Source organism: Agrilus planipennis, unplaced genomic scaffold (assembly GCF_000699045.2).
Source record: "Agrilus planipennis isolate EAB-ADULT unplaced genomic scaffold, Apla_2.0 scaffold20, whole genome shotgun sequence".
NCBI classification, from domain to species: Eukaryota; Metazoa; Arthropoda; class Insecta; order Coleoptera; family Buprestidae; genus Agrilus; species Agrilus planipennis.
Window position 1 is genome coordinate 764,011 of NW_020439516.1, and position 16,656 is coordinate 780,666.

The following is a 16,656-nucleotide window of genomic DNA, read 5'->3' on the forward strand; positions in this document are numbered from 1 at the left end:
GGCTTTGTAAATAAACGACTAAATGTAAGTGATTCGTTATCCATCATGCTGATGATGTTTCTCTCGGTGATTACGTGATAACAGACATCGGTGCATTTTCAATTAATATTTTCTATAGCAGTATTAGCATCTAGCAAGGAGGACTTAGAGATAGCTTTAAATAAATGGAAGCGGTATTGACAAAACAGTACTGTATGAAAATAAATAAAAGGAAAACAAAAATACTGGTATGCAAGGGAAGAAAAAGTAGGAAAAGAGCGAATATAAAGATAGGAGATGAAAAATTAGAAAAAGTGGTCGTTTTCAGGTGTCTAGGAAGTCAGATAAGTCAGGACGGAAGGAGTAGTAGGGATATAAAGCAGAGGATAGCGCAGGGTCGAGTCGCCTTTAATAAAAAGAAGTTACTTCTATGCTCGCGAACGGTGAATTTAGAAATTCGAAATAGGTTGTTAAAGGTGTATGGAGCACGGCGCTGTACGGGTGCGAAACATGTACAGTTGGCGCGGCGGAAAAGAAAAGGTTAGAAGCGTTCGAAATGTGGTGTTACAGACGAATGATGAGGATATCGTGGATAGAGAAGGTTAGAAATTAAGAGATATTTGAAAGAATAGGAGAACAGAGGACTCTATGAAAGTCGATAAGAAATAGGAGAGATATGTTAGTAGGACACCTCAGGCACGAAGGTCTAGTCAGAGACATATTAGAGGCAGAAACGGAAGTTAGGAGTGGTAGAAGTAAACCTAGAATAGATCACTGATCGCAGATGGTCAAGGATAGATTTTAGCTCAGGATAGGAAAGAGTGGAGGTGCGTGTCCGATCAGTCTTAGGACTGACGACCTTATGATGATGATATATCACTTCATCATCGTCAGTTCTAGGACTGGTTGGACAGGCATCTCCACTCATTCCTATCCTGAGCTAATCTTCGCATTTTCTCTAAAACTAGAGCATTCCACACCTTAACTATTCGCGAACAGTAGTCTAATCTAGGTCTACTTGTACCTGTCCTTAACTTCCGTTTCTGCCTCTAATATGTCTCTGACTAGACCGTCGTGCCTGAGAAGGTGCCCTACTGTCTCGCCTATTTCTAATAGACTTCCATAGAGCCCTCTGTTCTCCTATTCTTTCAAATATCTCTTAATTTCTAACCTTCTCTATCCACGGTGCCTTATCATTCGTTGGTACCACCACATTTCGAACGCTTCTAACCTCTCTTTTCGTCCGCGCGCCAAATTAATTTTCTTTTAATAAAAAAAAAATCAATTCGAAACATATATGTAAATGTGTAAATAAATTTATTTCTGCTTTTTTCAAGTCTATCACAGCACGCGCAGTATAGTATAAACATACATACATATGTATAAATAAACAAGTACAAGATATTTTTGACTAAATATGTACAACAATAATAAATATTCCATTCTACTGATAATTTCTGAATATGATCCTTAAGGTCTTAACGGTTTCTTTGGTCTAGTGACACCGACGTATCCGACAATTTCGATTGGTCGTACTCCTGGTACAGCTTCATGTACAACGTTCGTAAGTTCCGCGTTATAAATTTTCGCGTGCGCCCTTGCACTGGCAGCCGCAGCTTCTTCGGCGAATTCCGGTGGAGCATTGGCTGCAGCCTTTTCGGCCGCTTCTATTGCCCCCTGAAACATAACAGTGGCTTCCGCTTTTGCCAATTTTTCGACCGCTTCCGTCAGCTCTGTGTCTTGTTCCCCTTTCATCCTGGATATAATTTCTATGCTGCTGGTCACCGAATCCAATGCTTGCGAATCAGACGTTGCTGCAAAGGAAAATGGGAGAATATTTTTGGAGAGGTGGAACAGCTTTTTTGATGAAAGGAAAGCAATGGTATAATGAAGTTTTACTCAATACTTTTATAAAAGAAAAATAAATTTTGACCTAAAGGTCTTGGCATCGAAATATTCGTGCTTGCATCGGCTGGACCATCTATCCTATACCGCTCCAGCTCCTTCTCCACAGCCTTGTCGAATCTGAAATAGAAAAAGGCGTTTTGTATTTAAATCGATGTATGTATCTGTTTGTAAGCACGTTATTGGGTTGTTCGGAAAGTCATTTCGTTTTTTCCCGACAGAGGATTTAATTGTATTCTTTTGCACCCAACTTCACATTTAAGCCGTATAATTTTTATATGCTTTGAGAGCTCATATAGCAAGGCTTGTGTGTGAAAAATTCCAATTAATTCTACGCAGTAGTTTTTGGTTGGTGCCCTTTTAAATATGGAGAGCGATAAGCAGCATTTTCGACATATCTTACTGTTTTACTACAGAAAGGGTAAAAATGCTGTTCAAGCCAGAAAGAAATTGACTGATGTGTATGGAGAAGGTGTGTTGACAGTACGCCAGTGCCAGAACTGGTTCGCTAAATTTCGATCCGGCAATTTTGATGTCGAAGATGCACCACGTTCGGGAAGGCCGGTTGAAGCTGATAAAGACGCGATAAAGGCATTAGTTGATGTGAACCGGCGAATAACAACACGTGAGATCGGATTGAGGTTAAATTTATCAAATTCAACAGTTTATGACCACTTGAAAGGCCTGGGATTATCCTCGAAGCTCGATGTATGGGTTCCCCATGTTCTCACAGAGAGAAATCTGTGTCGCCGCATTGACGTCTGCGATTCGCTTCTCAAACGTCACGAAAATGATCCGTTTTTGAAGCGCATCATCACTGGGGACGAAAAATGGGTTGTATACAACAACGTCAAACGCAAGAGGTCATGGAGCAAAAAAGATGAACCGGCTCAAACCATTTCCAAAGCCGATATTCACCAAAAAAAGGTGATGCTGTCTGTTTGGTGGGATTTTAAAGGAATCGTTTTTTTTTAGCTTTTACCGGATAACACAACGATTAATTCGGAAGTCTACTGTCATCAGCTGGACAAACTGAATGATGCACTTCAACAGAAAAGGTCAGAACTAATCAACAGGAAAGGTGTAGTGTTTCACCAAGACAACGCGAGACCTCACACAAGTTTGGTCACTCGCCAAAAGCTTTTACAGCTTGAATGGGATACAATGCTACACCCACCATATTCTCCAGACCTGGCACCATCGGATTATTATTTGTTCCGGTCACTCCAAAATTTTTTAGACGGTAAAACCTTCACCTCAAATGAGGAGGTCAAAAACCTCCTCGATCAGTTTTTTGCCAGCAAAGACCAAAAATTTTATGAGCGTGGAATTATGCTACTACCAGAAAGATGGCAAAAGGTGTTGGACCAGAACGGTCAATATATAATTTAATAAAGTATTTGTTTATTATACGAAAACTGTCTTTGATTTCCACAAAAAAAAATGAAATGACTCCGAACAACCCTATATTTTCGTATTTACCTTTCCAGAAACGATTCTTCATTTTCATCGATACCACATTGCATTTGGTAAGATCTTTTGGGCGATGCTCCTCCGCCAAGACGGTCTGATGACTTTGACTTTAGAACTTCTTCGCTCGTTGGCGATGCCGAATGACTTCTTACGTCGCCAGATTGTGGTGATCGCGAACAGCTTCTTAAATCGCCAGATTGTGGTGATGGTGATCCACAAATTTCATCTGATCTTGGCGATGCTGATCTGCCGGAGCCAATTCTTGAAATGTTGGGCTGCATATATTGGTGAGCAGTCCGCATTCCTCTCATAGGTCTCTAACAAGTAGCAATTGTAAAGCGTTAAATTCAGTTGTAACTAATAGAAAGAGGTCTTGCCTCTTGAACTATCGCTGATCCAAATGATTCGTGATATTGAGGCAACTGTCCAATTGCCGTCGACTGGAAGGGCATGGTGGAATCGACTCCGTATTTGAATGGTGACCCTTGAAAAAGCTAGAAAGTAATTGGAAACATGCTAGACAATAATCATCAAACATGAGTAGTAATCGAAACTTGAGTTATAATGAAAGTTAAAAATTTGAGATATTACCCGTCGAGGCTCCGGGTAACGTACACCACCTTGCATTGTGACCCTTGATGGTTCAATGTCTTCGCTCATTATAGATGGCGATTCACATACTTCATCTGAATGTGGCGTTACTGATCCACTCCGATTCCGCTTACCTGCGGCGCTTTGTTTCGAAACGTTGGGTCGAATATACTGGTAAGGAACCCGAGGTACTCTGACAGGCGCCTGCAAATATAACAGTCGCTTTCATAAAACAGCAAAATTATCTTCAACTGACATTGTTTATGTGTACTGGTGATGTTATGACAACATGCCTCTTTTTGAATTGGAGAACCGAAGGTTTCATGAAATTGTGGAAGTTGTCCTCTAGCAGTTGACTGAGCAGGTAAGGTCCTGCTGCCGTCGTACTTGTCAAATGACATCATATGTTGCACCTAAGATACAATGGGAAAAATGTTGTAACAGCAGCGATTGAAACTTGGTCTGTGATAGATAAATGTGGTAAAATCAAAATCTTACCTCTCGAGCTGCTTCAAAACTGAACGGTGATTGTGGAAGTGCATCGCTCGTTGGTGTTGGCGAATAACTTCTTAAGTTACTGGATTGCGGTGATGGCGACGTCCGAAGTCCTCTTGTAGGTCTCTGCGAATACAAATTTCGTTTTCATGAAACAGTATATGTATTTAAATTATATTCAGTTAACAATTAGGTAAATGAGACATCTTCATTTATATTGATGACTTTATGATAACGTGCCTCTCGTTGAATCGGAGAACCGAAAGTTTCTCGAAATTCTGGCAACTGTCCAATAGCAGTCGACTGAGCAGGCATGGTACGATCGAATCCATACTCGTTTCTCGAAGTTTGGTGTACCTAGAAAGCAATTGGAAACATGTTGAAGCATCGAAATACGGGACATGAGTGATAGCAACAAACAAAACTAGGAAAAATTGAGGTCTTGCTTCTCAATTGTCTGATGATGTACATGTTTCGTAACAGTTGCCCAGTAGCTGCAGACTGATAGGCATATCCTGGTCAAACTCATACCTGATTCGCTACATTTGGGGAGTGTAATGCGAACAACTTTTACAGCGTCCAATAAGCAAATGGTGTAGTCCCATAGAAATGTATATACATGACTTTGTATTTCTAATGTTGCATACTGCTTAAGAAGTCTAGATTTCTAATCGATAATGGTTAGTAGTTTATATGCTAAGTAGTAGGTACATCTTGGACCTATCTTTTCTTACATCTGCACTGCATAATAAGTCGTCCGATTGTGGTGAAGGCGACTGATAGAATTCATTGGATCGAGGTGTTGGCGAGCGATCCCAATTAGTACCTCCAGAATTCATTGACGAAACGTTGGGTTGCAGAAATTGCCTCGGGACTCGCAAACCTCTTACCGGTTCCTACACAAATTAAAACATAAAATTGATAAAATAAAGTCCATTAAGCAGAGACCAGATACATAATAGTCAACAGGGGGTCGAGTTAAGGTGGTTAAAATTGGCCAAATTGAACTCGAAATAACTGCTGTAGAACGAATATTAGATAAATCTAGTTTATTGTTCTACTACTCATAATCTTTCGTCAGTTTTGATAAATTCATTTGACAATGTTTTTATAAGAAACATCAGCATGTTGAATTGTGAATTTCATCTTTAAGTACTGAGTATGTCTGGCTGGCTTATGGGGTGTATGTTACAGTAAAATAGTAAAAAGTCTTACCTCCCGTTGGATTGGAGATACAGGCATCTCCCCAGAATTTTCGCCTACCTAAAATAGGGAACAACTTATTCGAGTCGTACGCATTTTATATAAAAAAAAATAAACTAACTCCTTCCGATTCAGATCCCTCTTCTTCCGTAAGCATTTCCTCATTACCTGTCGAGTGAGCAGGTACATTCCTGGCAAATTGGTACATGGTATTCTCTTGGTTCTAAAAAAAGTCTAAGTTACTTTTGTTAAATTAAATTATGAACTCATTACTTAATATAATGGACAATAAATGCCAGAATAAAAATTTAAGATTGAAAGTAAAACTGAAAAGTTACTCGATTTTGCCAAGCTTCATACTCTGCCCTGGCGTTACATGGAAGAAAACTTGCCCTTGATATAGGAATGCCAATACCGGAAAAAATGTTTTGGGCAAAACCCCGTTGTACGGAAGGCTGCAAAATAAATAGAGGTTTGTTACACCACTACCATTAAGCAGAATCGTTTGTAAAACAAGAATTGTACACATTTCCCTTTCGTCAACGTGCACATTATTGAAAAGTGTTTTTGAAATGACAATTACCGTTCTAAAAGTGCGACTTGGTGTTGGTTCGTGGTTATTTAGGGGAAGACGTGATTCCAATGTATGAGATAGATTTGTTAGGGGAGAAGAAGTAATTGCTCTAAATCCTGTTCCTTCGTTGCTATTTTGGGGATGATGTTCTACTGGTGGTCCCTATAAATTACCAGTTTTTATTTATATTAAAATGAACATAGACAATCACAAGTTAATCAGAATGTATGAATTTCTATAGTAGAATGAAGATTCGGGCTATAGGGCCGTGGTGGAAATGAACTATTCTGTCCAAACGTTTCGTCAGCTACTGCGGCTGACATCCTCAGTGGTAGTGCTGCGTTGACAACGTGAACGTAGACTATGATCATATGATCATATATAATCTATGTTCACGTTGTCGACGCAGCACTACCACTGAGGATGCCAGCCGCAGTAGCTGACGAAACGTTTGGACAGAATAGTTCACTTCCACCACGGCCCTATAGCCCGAATCTTCATTCTACTATGGATTTCAGCCGTGAAAGCCTTTGTTCTTATATTGTATGAATTTCTTATTTCTTCAAACAAATGCAATTGTATCACTATGAAGCTGAACTATTCCACTCGACTTTATTTGTAGGTTGTTTAAAATTCTTTCAATTCATTTTGAAGTTTTAATTCCTTAATTGGTACGTATTCTATTAAACCGGTTTATGGTTTTCTTTTTCATAATTTTGAACAGTATTTACTTCTGATCTTGCTTCTGAAGATGGTCTTTCTGTTTCTCCTTGGAGATGTATATTTTGCTGTTCTTGGGACGCATCCGCTCTTCCGTAGTACGTATTTGAAGGATTAAAATTAAACCCCGGCGACGAATTCCCTTGTTTCGACATTGTAAGGTACCAATTTTTTGTCAGTCCCCAATTGCGAAATATGTCCTTCCTTACACATCCAAGACGTCGTAAGCGATGCTCTGAAATAAATCTGGTAATGAAATTCTATTCTAATTTTGAAATTGTTGCAAAAAAACTGGATCGAAGCCCATTCCCGTTAAAGTAGGTACTTTTCGGAAAAGCCACAAATACCCTTGTCAAAAAATAAAGAATTTCGAAAATGACGTGAAATTTTCTATTGGGATCATGGCCTTCTGATTAATAAACAGTTTTAAAGTCACTCACGTAGGGGATTTTGGTGTCCGTTTGGGCTCTAATTAAATTTGGGCTATGCAATTCTTTAAATAGCAAGGAATTAAAAAAATGCTTACCTTTTTGAACCATTTTCTTGATCAAAAGGAAAACCGTTTTCCTGGGATTTTGAATTGAAATGATCATGTCATTGCCCTCTCCCCCCTAGTAATTAGTTCACAGTTACAGATTACCTAAGTAAAAATATTTCAGAAGTTTTTAACGTTCCCACTTTTACATTTACTGTATGTATTACGAATTGATACTGATATTTCTTAACGGTTTTTCGAACATTCGCATCTCCGCTACAACTTAATCATTGTTGTGCGCATCAAGTACAGCTAGCGCAAATAGGCATTTTGTAACGCTCGGCGCAAGTTTTGCTTAAGTTAAAACTTAATCAAAAATATAACTTGCGCAGACGTGACTTATTACAGTAAATTGCAACTGTAATTACCATTAAGTACATACTGAGCGAACATGATTTTAAACTGGAGGAATATTGACATATACAGGGTGAAGAAGTTCTATTATTCTTAAAAGAATTTTGTAAGTGGTAGTAACAATAAGGATACGTAGCTATATGTATAAGGATAAGGCACAGGAGGGAGTTTGTTGACAAAAAATACTAGGGATAATTCAACCTTGATTTATTCTGTTTATTTTTTGAATCGACCTTGTATAAACGTGTTTGTCGTTAAATCTGCCAATAACAGTATTAATGGCCTAATTACTCGCTATTTATTACACTACAGTTCAATTGATAACAGAACTTATTATACTTCGCTTCTACTGGTGTACGTTCGGTATGGCAACGTTGTTCTAGTTGCAATACAGTGCTGGTCACAGTATCAGTGGTGAAAGTGGCAAGTGGGAGTGAAAGAGATAATAGGAAAATAGAAAAGGAAAACATAGCAACGCGGACCGCGGAAACCAGTAACGAGTAAATTGAGAACGAGAAGTTGAGAAACGTTGCGGTTTCTCTTTCACCTGTCGACTTTTTCTTCCGATATTATTTATTAATTTTTTCATTTAGAACTTAAAAATTCTTCCAGATTATTTACAATAAATGATTGTGATAAATAGGTAGTGCCAAAACAGTGTTTTTTGCAATAATAACATTTAACAGCTGTCAGAAATGCTCTATCTCGTGCTCTTGCTATTTAAATTCCAATTGCTCCTAACCTCGTTGCATGCTTACAAAGTGAAGGATCCCGAAGTTACTGTGAATGCTTCCTTGACGAATTCCACGAATGGTTTTGTCGTTTCGCACAATGCGAATAATTCGAAAACTCCTGTTTCTGTGCCCACCGAAGGTGGAAGTGTGCCAATAACTAAATCTTCATCTCCATCCCAGAAAAAAAGTGAAAATGACCATCATGTGAGCGAACATATTGTAAAAAATTATTCCGATATCAAGAAGGGAGATGGAAGAAACGTATCAGTGCCTTTAGTAGATAAAATTAATAATCCGGTTATGAAGATAAACCAAGACCTTGGTGAAGGAATTCCCGGAAAAAATGATAACAAATCGGTATCATCCCGTAAACTCACGAGCAGCGTTTCGGTTGCTAATTTAACCGCTGCTCCAGTCACAAAAAAGCCTAAAAAACCTACGATAACGGAGCATGATGAATCTTACTATGTGCGTCAGACATCGCAAAGTGCTGTTCCTGAACCTAAACCTAAATCAGACAGTCCAGAATCATCGGGAGTATTTAAAGCACCTACCACGAACGAAAGACAAAAATACCTCATTCCGATTGTTGCCGTTATTTTGTCGGTGCCTTTTGTTGCCATTTTGATATCGTTAATTTATAAGAAGGGCTCAGATTGGTGGAGATACCGGCATTACAGACGAATGGATTTTCTCATCAATGGAATGTATGATACATGAATATGATCCCGTGCAGTGATGGCGCAAACAGGCAGCTTTGTCACAAAAAATAAGTCCAAAAGTCATCTTAAGGATGTTATAGCTACTTTTTTGCAAAGGCATAAAGAATCTTTTTCCTTTCTTTGCATTTAATCAAAAAACGTCAAGAAAACTATATTTTTAATGACATTATCTGTTCAGGAAATGATGCTATCAAATCATATGTACCACTATGTAGGTGTATAGGTAGTTATCATCATTGGGGTTTTTAATTTCATAATTTTTGCGAAAGTGGTAGATACAACCTTCTTAAGTGAGACATTCTCGTAGTAATTTTTATCTCGTCTACGTCGTAATATGATCAAAAGCCTCATTGGATTAAAAAGTACAGATATCTATGTTGACATTTTGCCTTGATGAATCCTCAAATTTGAGGCAAAACGTTAGTGTATTAGGGCGATATTATTCCTATTATAATACATACTTTTTTTGTTTTGATGTCATCACTGCTACTTCGTGGTACTTGCATTTGTTTTTTGCTTTTATTTTTAAATTTTATATTGACAATGCATAATTAATTAACAACTAAAACATTTGGTGAGATTAGGCTGGCTTATATTTTACTGCGATAACTAATACATATTTATTTATACTTACCAAAGCTTTTTAACGAAAAAAAAAAAAGAAATTTTAGTTATCTGCTTAATAGTGTTTTTTTGGTATTTAAAAATAAATTATAATTAACGTGTGGTTTTCAAAAAAAAAAATACTACAATGAACTGTGATATGCATCTATGCAAATTTTTAATTACCCATTTTTTTTAATTTCAATATTAATTATTTTGAATTTTATGTATCAACGTACGACAAATTTTAGTGCCAAAGAGGAGTACTGATTAACAATAATATAACGTTTATTGTATCCACCAACAATTTTCTAATTTCACTGATTCAATGCAATAATACTTATACATAGTGCAATTTAATTACCTGTCTTAATTAGGTGAATATATGAAATGTATTTTCGGCACAAATACTATGTATTGTAAATGACTCAATTTTACTGTGATTAATACTAATGGTTTGTAAATATAATATACTAAATAACTATTTTTGTACAAATTAAAAGCAGTGTTTTGTTATCGGAATGCATAAATTAATGAAAACTATTAAATAATAAGTTATAATTGTTTGTTTTTCTGAAACGCCCCATTCAAAAAGTGTTCCGTGTTTATAAAGCGTAATATAAAATCAAATATATTATATGTCCATTAATTGTTGAGGTTTTTAAACGAGGGTTTTCAATTGATGTCATTATATTTTATTTATTTATTTATTTGGATACCGAAAAAAGATATTTTGTTCCGTGTTAAGCCAATGAACCAAAACTAATTACATATTTATATTAAAATGTAAATCATTATTAATTGATTATTAAGTAAGTCCAATGAAATGAAGCAGATTAAAAAAAAATTTTATGTGTTAATTAAATGGAATATATTATACGTTTTTATCGTATTTATGCAGGCAGGTACAATGCGTAACACGCTAGCAGATCACATAATTCAATCCCCCTCATCTAAGAATATGAGTAATTTGTAGTGAAAGGATTTTGTGGAACCCATTGTACTGTATGAAAATAAATAAAAGTAAAACAAAAATACTGGTATGCAAGGGAAGAAAAAGTAGGGGAAGAGCGAATATAAAGATAGGAGACGAAAAATTAGAAGAAGTGGCTGATTTTAGATGCCTAGGAAGTCAGATAAGTCAGGATGGAAGGAGTAGTAGGGATATAAAGCAGAGGATAGCGCAGGGTCGAGTCGTCTTCAATAAAAAGAAGTCACTTCTATGTTCGCGAACGGTTAAATTAGAAATTCGAAGAAGGTTGTTAAAGATGCATGTTTGGAGCTCGGCGTTGTACGGGTGCGAAACATGGATAGTGGGCGCAGCGGAAAAGAAAAGGTTAGAAGCGTTCGAAATGTGGTGTTACCAACGAATGATGAGGATACCGTGGATAGAGAATGTTAGAAATGAAGAGGTATTAGAAAAAGTAAAAGAGCAGAGGACTCTATGGAAGTCAATAAGAAATAGGCGAAATAGGTTGGTAGGACACCTTTTCAGGCATGAAGGTCTAGTCAGAGACATATTAGTGGCAGAAACAGGAGTTAGGAGGGGTAGAGGTAGACCTAGATTAGATTACTGTTTGCAGATAGTTAATGATATGGGTTGTTCTAGTTTTAGGGAAATGCGAAGATTAGCTCAGCATAGAAAAGAGTGGGGTACGTGTCCAACCAGTCTTAGGACTGACGACCTTATGATGATGATGATGATGATGATGATGATGATGATGATTGTTCCCCAGAAATCTGATGATCTGCTGCTATATTGCTTGAAGTAATCCAGCAGATCACATATTCAACTCTCGCATCTAAACATTGAGTAATTTCTAGTGAAAAAATTTTGTAGAGCCCGTTGATCTCAGAAATTGGATGATCTACTGTTTGCTTGATACAATTTTCTGGCTCCAATCTGCTTCATATTTTGTGGCTAGTTTGTAGTGAAACAATTAATTTTTTGGAGCTTGTAGTTTTCAGGAAATTGAATAATCTTTTGCTAGCTATAAATTGTTTGATTTTCCGAGATCAGTAGACTACAAATTTAATTCTTTCATTTTATGTTGGTTGCAAAATATGACGCAAATTAGAGCCCAAAATCGTCAGAAACGAATAGGTATGTGATCTGCTAGTATGATACCAACGTAACGGCAGGGCATCCGGTTTCTGGGGATCAATAGGTCACACAAAAATCTTTCACTTCAAATTACTCATATGTTTAGATTCAAGGGTTGAATATGTGATCCGGTAGGATGACTTGAAACAATGAGGTAGTTGATCATCCAATTTCTGTGGATCAATAATCAATCAACAAAATTTTTTCACTAAAAATTACTCATACTTATTCTTAGATGCGGGGGTTGAATATGTGATTTACTAGCATGATATCACGCCAGTAGATTATCCGATTTCTCGAAATCTGTAGTCTCAACAAAATTCGTTCTTAATTCATTAACCACAAATTGTTGTTATGTTTAGATGCTGAGGTTGAACATGTGATCTGCTAGCGTGATATTTACTCCACACCTACACTGCATTCACACGTATGTTACGATTTGTACTGGATAATCTTTTATACTTTTCGGCATTACTTTTTTCAAACAGGTTCTTGTTCATTTGTTTGTTGTTTAGGGATCGCGCAACATTTTTTTTTTAATTGTACGTTCTGATAAAATTGATCCTAAAAAGTATATTGGAAAATATTCTTTTATTTCATAATATTTGGAAATTAAAGCGAAAGACAAGTTACAATTACGTATTAGTTTATTCATAATTAAATATTTAAATGTTTATATCACATACAGTGTAGCACAGAAAAGAAAAAGAAACCAAATATTTCTAATATCTTCTTAGGTACGTCGTTTCATACTGTGCCCTCTCTTCCTCTCGGCATGCCCCCGTAAAAATACAATAACAACACAATACGAAAAAAAAAATAATAAGATTGTTGCAAACTCTTCTAAATATTGCAATTTCTATCACTTGTTATAAGTAGATAAATACTTTTTATTTAATACACAACATACATGTGTGTACATGTACGTTTATCGTTGCTTTCCCAGCTTGTGCTTGGGAAGGGGATCCGGAAACATTTCCCTTGCCGGAAGCATACTTAACATCATAATGTGTCGCGCATAGGCCCGTGTTGCTCTGAAATTCGTGTCAGTACCGTGCAACCGATCCAAGACACCCAAAACTCCGAAACAATTGTTAAACCTACAAACAATGACGAAAAAGAAACAAATGAGTTTCAAACGATTAGGTAGAGGTGATTTAGAACAGCATGAACCTTGGCCTTGGCTTACGCATTGACAAAACTCCGCCCCTTTATTTATATCTACACTTCTACTTCTTAAAAACATTGGCTATCAACTTTTAGTTTATCTGGAGCTGGTTGTATAGTGAGATAAATGGTTTGAAGTTTGAATCAATTGAATATTAGCCGAATCAGTATACTTTCTAAATATATCATATGAGTGCGATAAGACACGCCTCTCGCGCACCGGAAGGTTCATGAAATTCTAAACAACCTATACGTATATGCTCATTCATCTTCACTGATTCTTACTTTAAATGGTGAAAATCGTGGGCTTCTGGAGATGGAAAAAAGGGAAGATGATAACCTGAATGTGCATTTAGCGTTGACAGTATCGCCAACGAAAACCATAACCATGCAGTTGCTACATGTGATCCCATAATAAATACACCCAAAAAGGGCGGAACCAGGTTCGAAAATATATGCTCCAAGGGATGGGAATATATAGCTGTCACCGCTACGGGTGCAGTCCACTCGTGGTGTTGTTTGTGTATATATTTGTAGAGATACCGGGAATGCAATAATCTGGCAAAAAAACAGTCCATAGTTTACAAAAGTCCTTCGGTCAACTTCAAACAAGTAAATTATAAAAATTTAATTTATTAACCTGTGAGAATAATAAAAGCCAACTTCTTCCATTAATATATGCATTGCCAGTTCGTATAATACCCAATGGAAAGTGGGCAATTCCCTAAGGGATGGATATCCTCTCCATTCCATTAACCAAAAACTTAAGACTGAAATAGGGAACCCAACGATAACTTGGTTAACGATTACACTTCCAATTACCTAAAGAGAAATTATTTTTGTTCATATCTTAAATTTATTAAACATATCAGAAAAGGATGAAGATCGAACATAGGGATGCAATTATCCTTAGAAAATTTGGAAGAGGAATAGGAAAATTCGTACAAATACATTCAGCCACATTTCCCTATAAATAGTAAACTAGTACTAGTCCAATATATGCAATTTAAAGCTATTAAAGAGTGTTATGGTTTGTTCAAAAGACTTTGAGAGTTTTGATAGAAGCAGGTAATACTTTTAGATAGACGTGAAAGGGCAAAAGATTAGTATGCTTAGATTTGCAGATGATATAGCAGTATTAGCATCTAGCAAGGAGGACTTAGAGATAGCTTTAAATAAAATGGAAGCGGTCCTGACAGATCAGTACTGTATGAAAATAAATAAAAGTAAAACTAAAATTCTGGTATGCAAGAGAAGAAAAAGTAGGGAAAGAGCGAATATAAAGATAGGAGACGAAAAATTAGAAGAAGTGGCTAATTTTAGATACCTAGGAAGTCAGATAAGTCAGGATTGAAGGAGTAGTAGGGATATAAAGCAGAGGATAGCGCAGGGTCGACTCGCCTTCAATAAAAAGAAGTCACTTCTATGCTCACGAAGGGTTAATTTAGAAATTCGAAAAAGGTTGTTAAAGGTGTTTGTTTGGAGCGCTGCGTTGTACGGGTGCGAAACATGGACAGTGGGCGCGGCGGAAAAGAAAAGGTTAGAAGCGTTCGAAATGTGGTGTTACCAACGAATGATGAGGACACCGTGGATAGAGAAGGTTAGAAATTAAGAGATATTTGAAAGAATAGGAGAACAGAGGACTCTATGGAAGTCTATTAGAGATAGGCGAGACAGGTTAGTAGGACACCTTCTCAGGCACGAAGATCTAGTCAGAGACATTAGAGGCAGAAACGGAAGTTAGGAAGGAGGGGTAGAAGTAGATCTACATTAGATTGGCGAATAGTTAAGGATGTGGGCTGTTCTAGTTTTCGGGAAATGCGAAGTTTAGCTCAGGATAGGAAAGAAAGAAAAAATGCAGCCAAAGAAATGTGCAATTTATATGTCTTATTATTTGCTTTACCTCTATAAGGATAGGTATTTTTATTTATATTTATTATCATCTACTATCTGTCATTATGGTAATGTCTACGATAATGAAATCTAAAGTATTTTTTCCGTACCTTGAGAAGTTTTTTTGTATCGACGGGTTCGTTAGTACCTGGTTGGATTTTGTATCTTCGGAGGGCTGCAGGTTTATTTGTGACGTCTAAAAACGTGTAAATGCCGCCGAACAACCAGTACACCCCCATGGTCAGTAAGATGGTTCCGTAGACCCATAACTTAAACGGATCTTCGCCAAAAGTATCCAGAAACTTGTCCCACTGCGATTGCCAGAAGTCACCGCTCGCACCCCAGAATCGTTGACAGTGCCTGAAACAGTTCATTGCTGTAGGTACCGCGAAAAGGCCACCACAATCCTTCGTTATCCTGATGCAAGTCGGACTCGGAAAGAGTTTGTTTTACATAATAATTTTAGAACACTTTTCCTGTTCAATATTACGATAACTGTTCTTTTGTTTTATTCGTTTTTAATAAAAGACTGTCGTATTACAGCCGCGGTCGCGTTAGTGTAGACTAACTAAATACTTAAATACAATAATTAAAGCCCAATACAAGCAAATAAATACATCAGTAATGTCGTCCGTAAGTAAATAAAAATGAAGATCGATGAGAGTGTGACAATTGAAATTATACAACGCAGAATAAATTGTTCAAAAATTTAACTCGGTAAACCAATGACTGTTGAGTCTCCGTTTTCAGTTGACTAAATAAATGTTAATAATTAAAAGGAAATTGCGGGACCAAATGACATGATGGTTGTACCTACCATTATATTGCGTTGCTGTAGAATGGTGGGAGTTGCGAAATAGGCTGTTTTTATTAGGCTTATCGTTTTATGACAATAAAAACAAAGTTGACTAGTTGTTACGATTCGATCTACAGATACTAATTTCTTTGTTCTCGTACGGATTTGTTTTTAGATAATAAATAATCTTTTTTTACTAATAGTAATAATAATTATTTTTTAATCTATACATCGAAGACGCGATCAACAATTCATTCAAGACAGTACAACTGTAGGGATAAATATTGTATTTATTGTCAAAACAGTATTGCTCGAAGATAAACAAAAATTATTGCATGCAAGGGCAGAAAAAGTAGGGAAAGAGCGAATATAAAGATAAGAGACAAAAAATTAGAAGAACTGGCTGATTCTAGGAGGTCAGATAAGTCAGGGGCGGAAGGAGTACCTAGTAGGGATATAAAGCAGAGGATAGCGCAAGGTCGAGTCGCCTTCAATTATTTTAGAAATTCGAAAACGATTTTTACAGGAGTATGCTTTGAACGCTGCGCTATACGGGTGCAAAACATGGACGGTGGGCTATGCGGAAAAGGAAAGGTTAGAAGCGTTCGAAATGTGGTGTTACGGGCGAATGATGAGGATACCATGGATAGAGAAGGTTAGAAATGAAGAGTTGAACAGAGGAAGTCAATAAGAAATAGGTGAGATAGGTTGGTAGGACACCTTCTCAGGCATGAAGGTCTAGTCAGAGACATATTAGAGGCAGAAACGGGAGTTAGGAGGGGTAGAGGTAGACCTAGATTAGATTACT

At 36.9% G+C, this 16,656-nt stretch overlaps 3 protein-coding genes across 5 annotated transcripts in view; 1 reads left to right on the plus strand and 2 right to left on the minus strand.

The window, feature by feature from the left end:
* Positions 1–1,279: 1,279 nt before the first annotated feature.
* LOC108738450 lies at positions 1,280–7,745 on the minus strand. 2 transcript variants are annotated; one of them, XM_018471870.1, is made up of 15 exons: positions 7,467–7,744; positions 6,952–7,175; positions 6,230–6,382; positions 5,985–6,101; positions 5,768–5,869; positions 5,659–5,706; positions 5,178–5,339; positions 4,684–4,800; positions 4,447–4,569; positions 4,242–4,361; positions 3,949–4,152; positions 3,735–3,851; positions 3,367–3,674; positions 1,913–2,004; positions 1,280–1,793 (listed from the first exon to the last, which is right to left on the minus strand). In XM_018471870.1, exons 1-15 carry the CDS (start codon positions 7,531–7,533, stop codon positions 1,450–1,452), a joined length of 2,298 nt encoding a protein of 765 aa, XP_018327372.1. In that variant the 5' UTR covers positions 7,534–7,744; the 3' UTR covers positions 1,280–1,449. The 2 variants fall into 2 exon arrangements, with proteins under 2 accessions (XP_018327372.1, XP_018327373.1); XM_018471871.1 differs by lacking the exon at positions 4,684–4,800 and having other exon boundaries at positions 7,467–7,745.
* Positions 7,746–8,153: 408 nt separating this feature from the next.
* On the plus strand, positions 8,154–9,306 carry LOC108738465. The gene has a single exon (XM_018471895.1). It carries the CDS (start codon positions 8,525–8,527, stop codon positions 9,281–9,283), a length of 759 nt encoding a protein of 252 aa, XP_018327397.1. The 5' UTR covers positions 8,154–8,524; the 3' UTR covers positions 9,284–9,306.
* Positions 9,307–12,639: 3,333 nt separating this feature from the next.
* LOC108738471 (fatty acid hydroxylase domain-containing protein 2) overlaps positions 12,640–16,656 on the minus strand; it is a 7,759-nt gene continuing 3,742 nt past the window's right edge. The window contains exons 3-6 of one of the 2 annotated variants that reach the window (XM_025979238.1): positions 15,163–15,412; positions 13,800–13,981; positions 13,445–13,717; positions 12,640–13,092 (exon numbers count right to left, since the gene is read on the minus strand). In XM_025979238.1, the coding sequence (XP_025835023.1) occupies positions 12,921–13,092; positions 13,445–13,717; positions 13,800–13,981; positions 15,163–15,412 (877 nt within the window). In that variant the 3' untranslated portion in view covers positions 12,640–12,920. The remainder of the gene's footprint in view (positions 13,093–13,444; positions 13,718–13,799; positions 13,982–15,162; positions 15,413–16,656) is intronic. The other variant, XM_025979237.1, reaches the window with a different exon arrangement.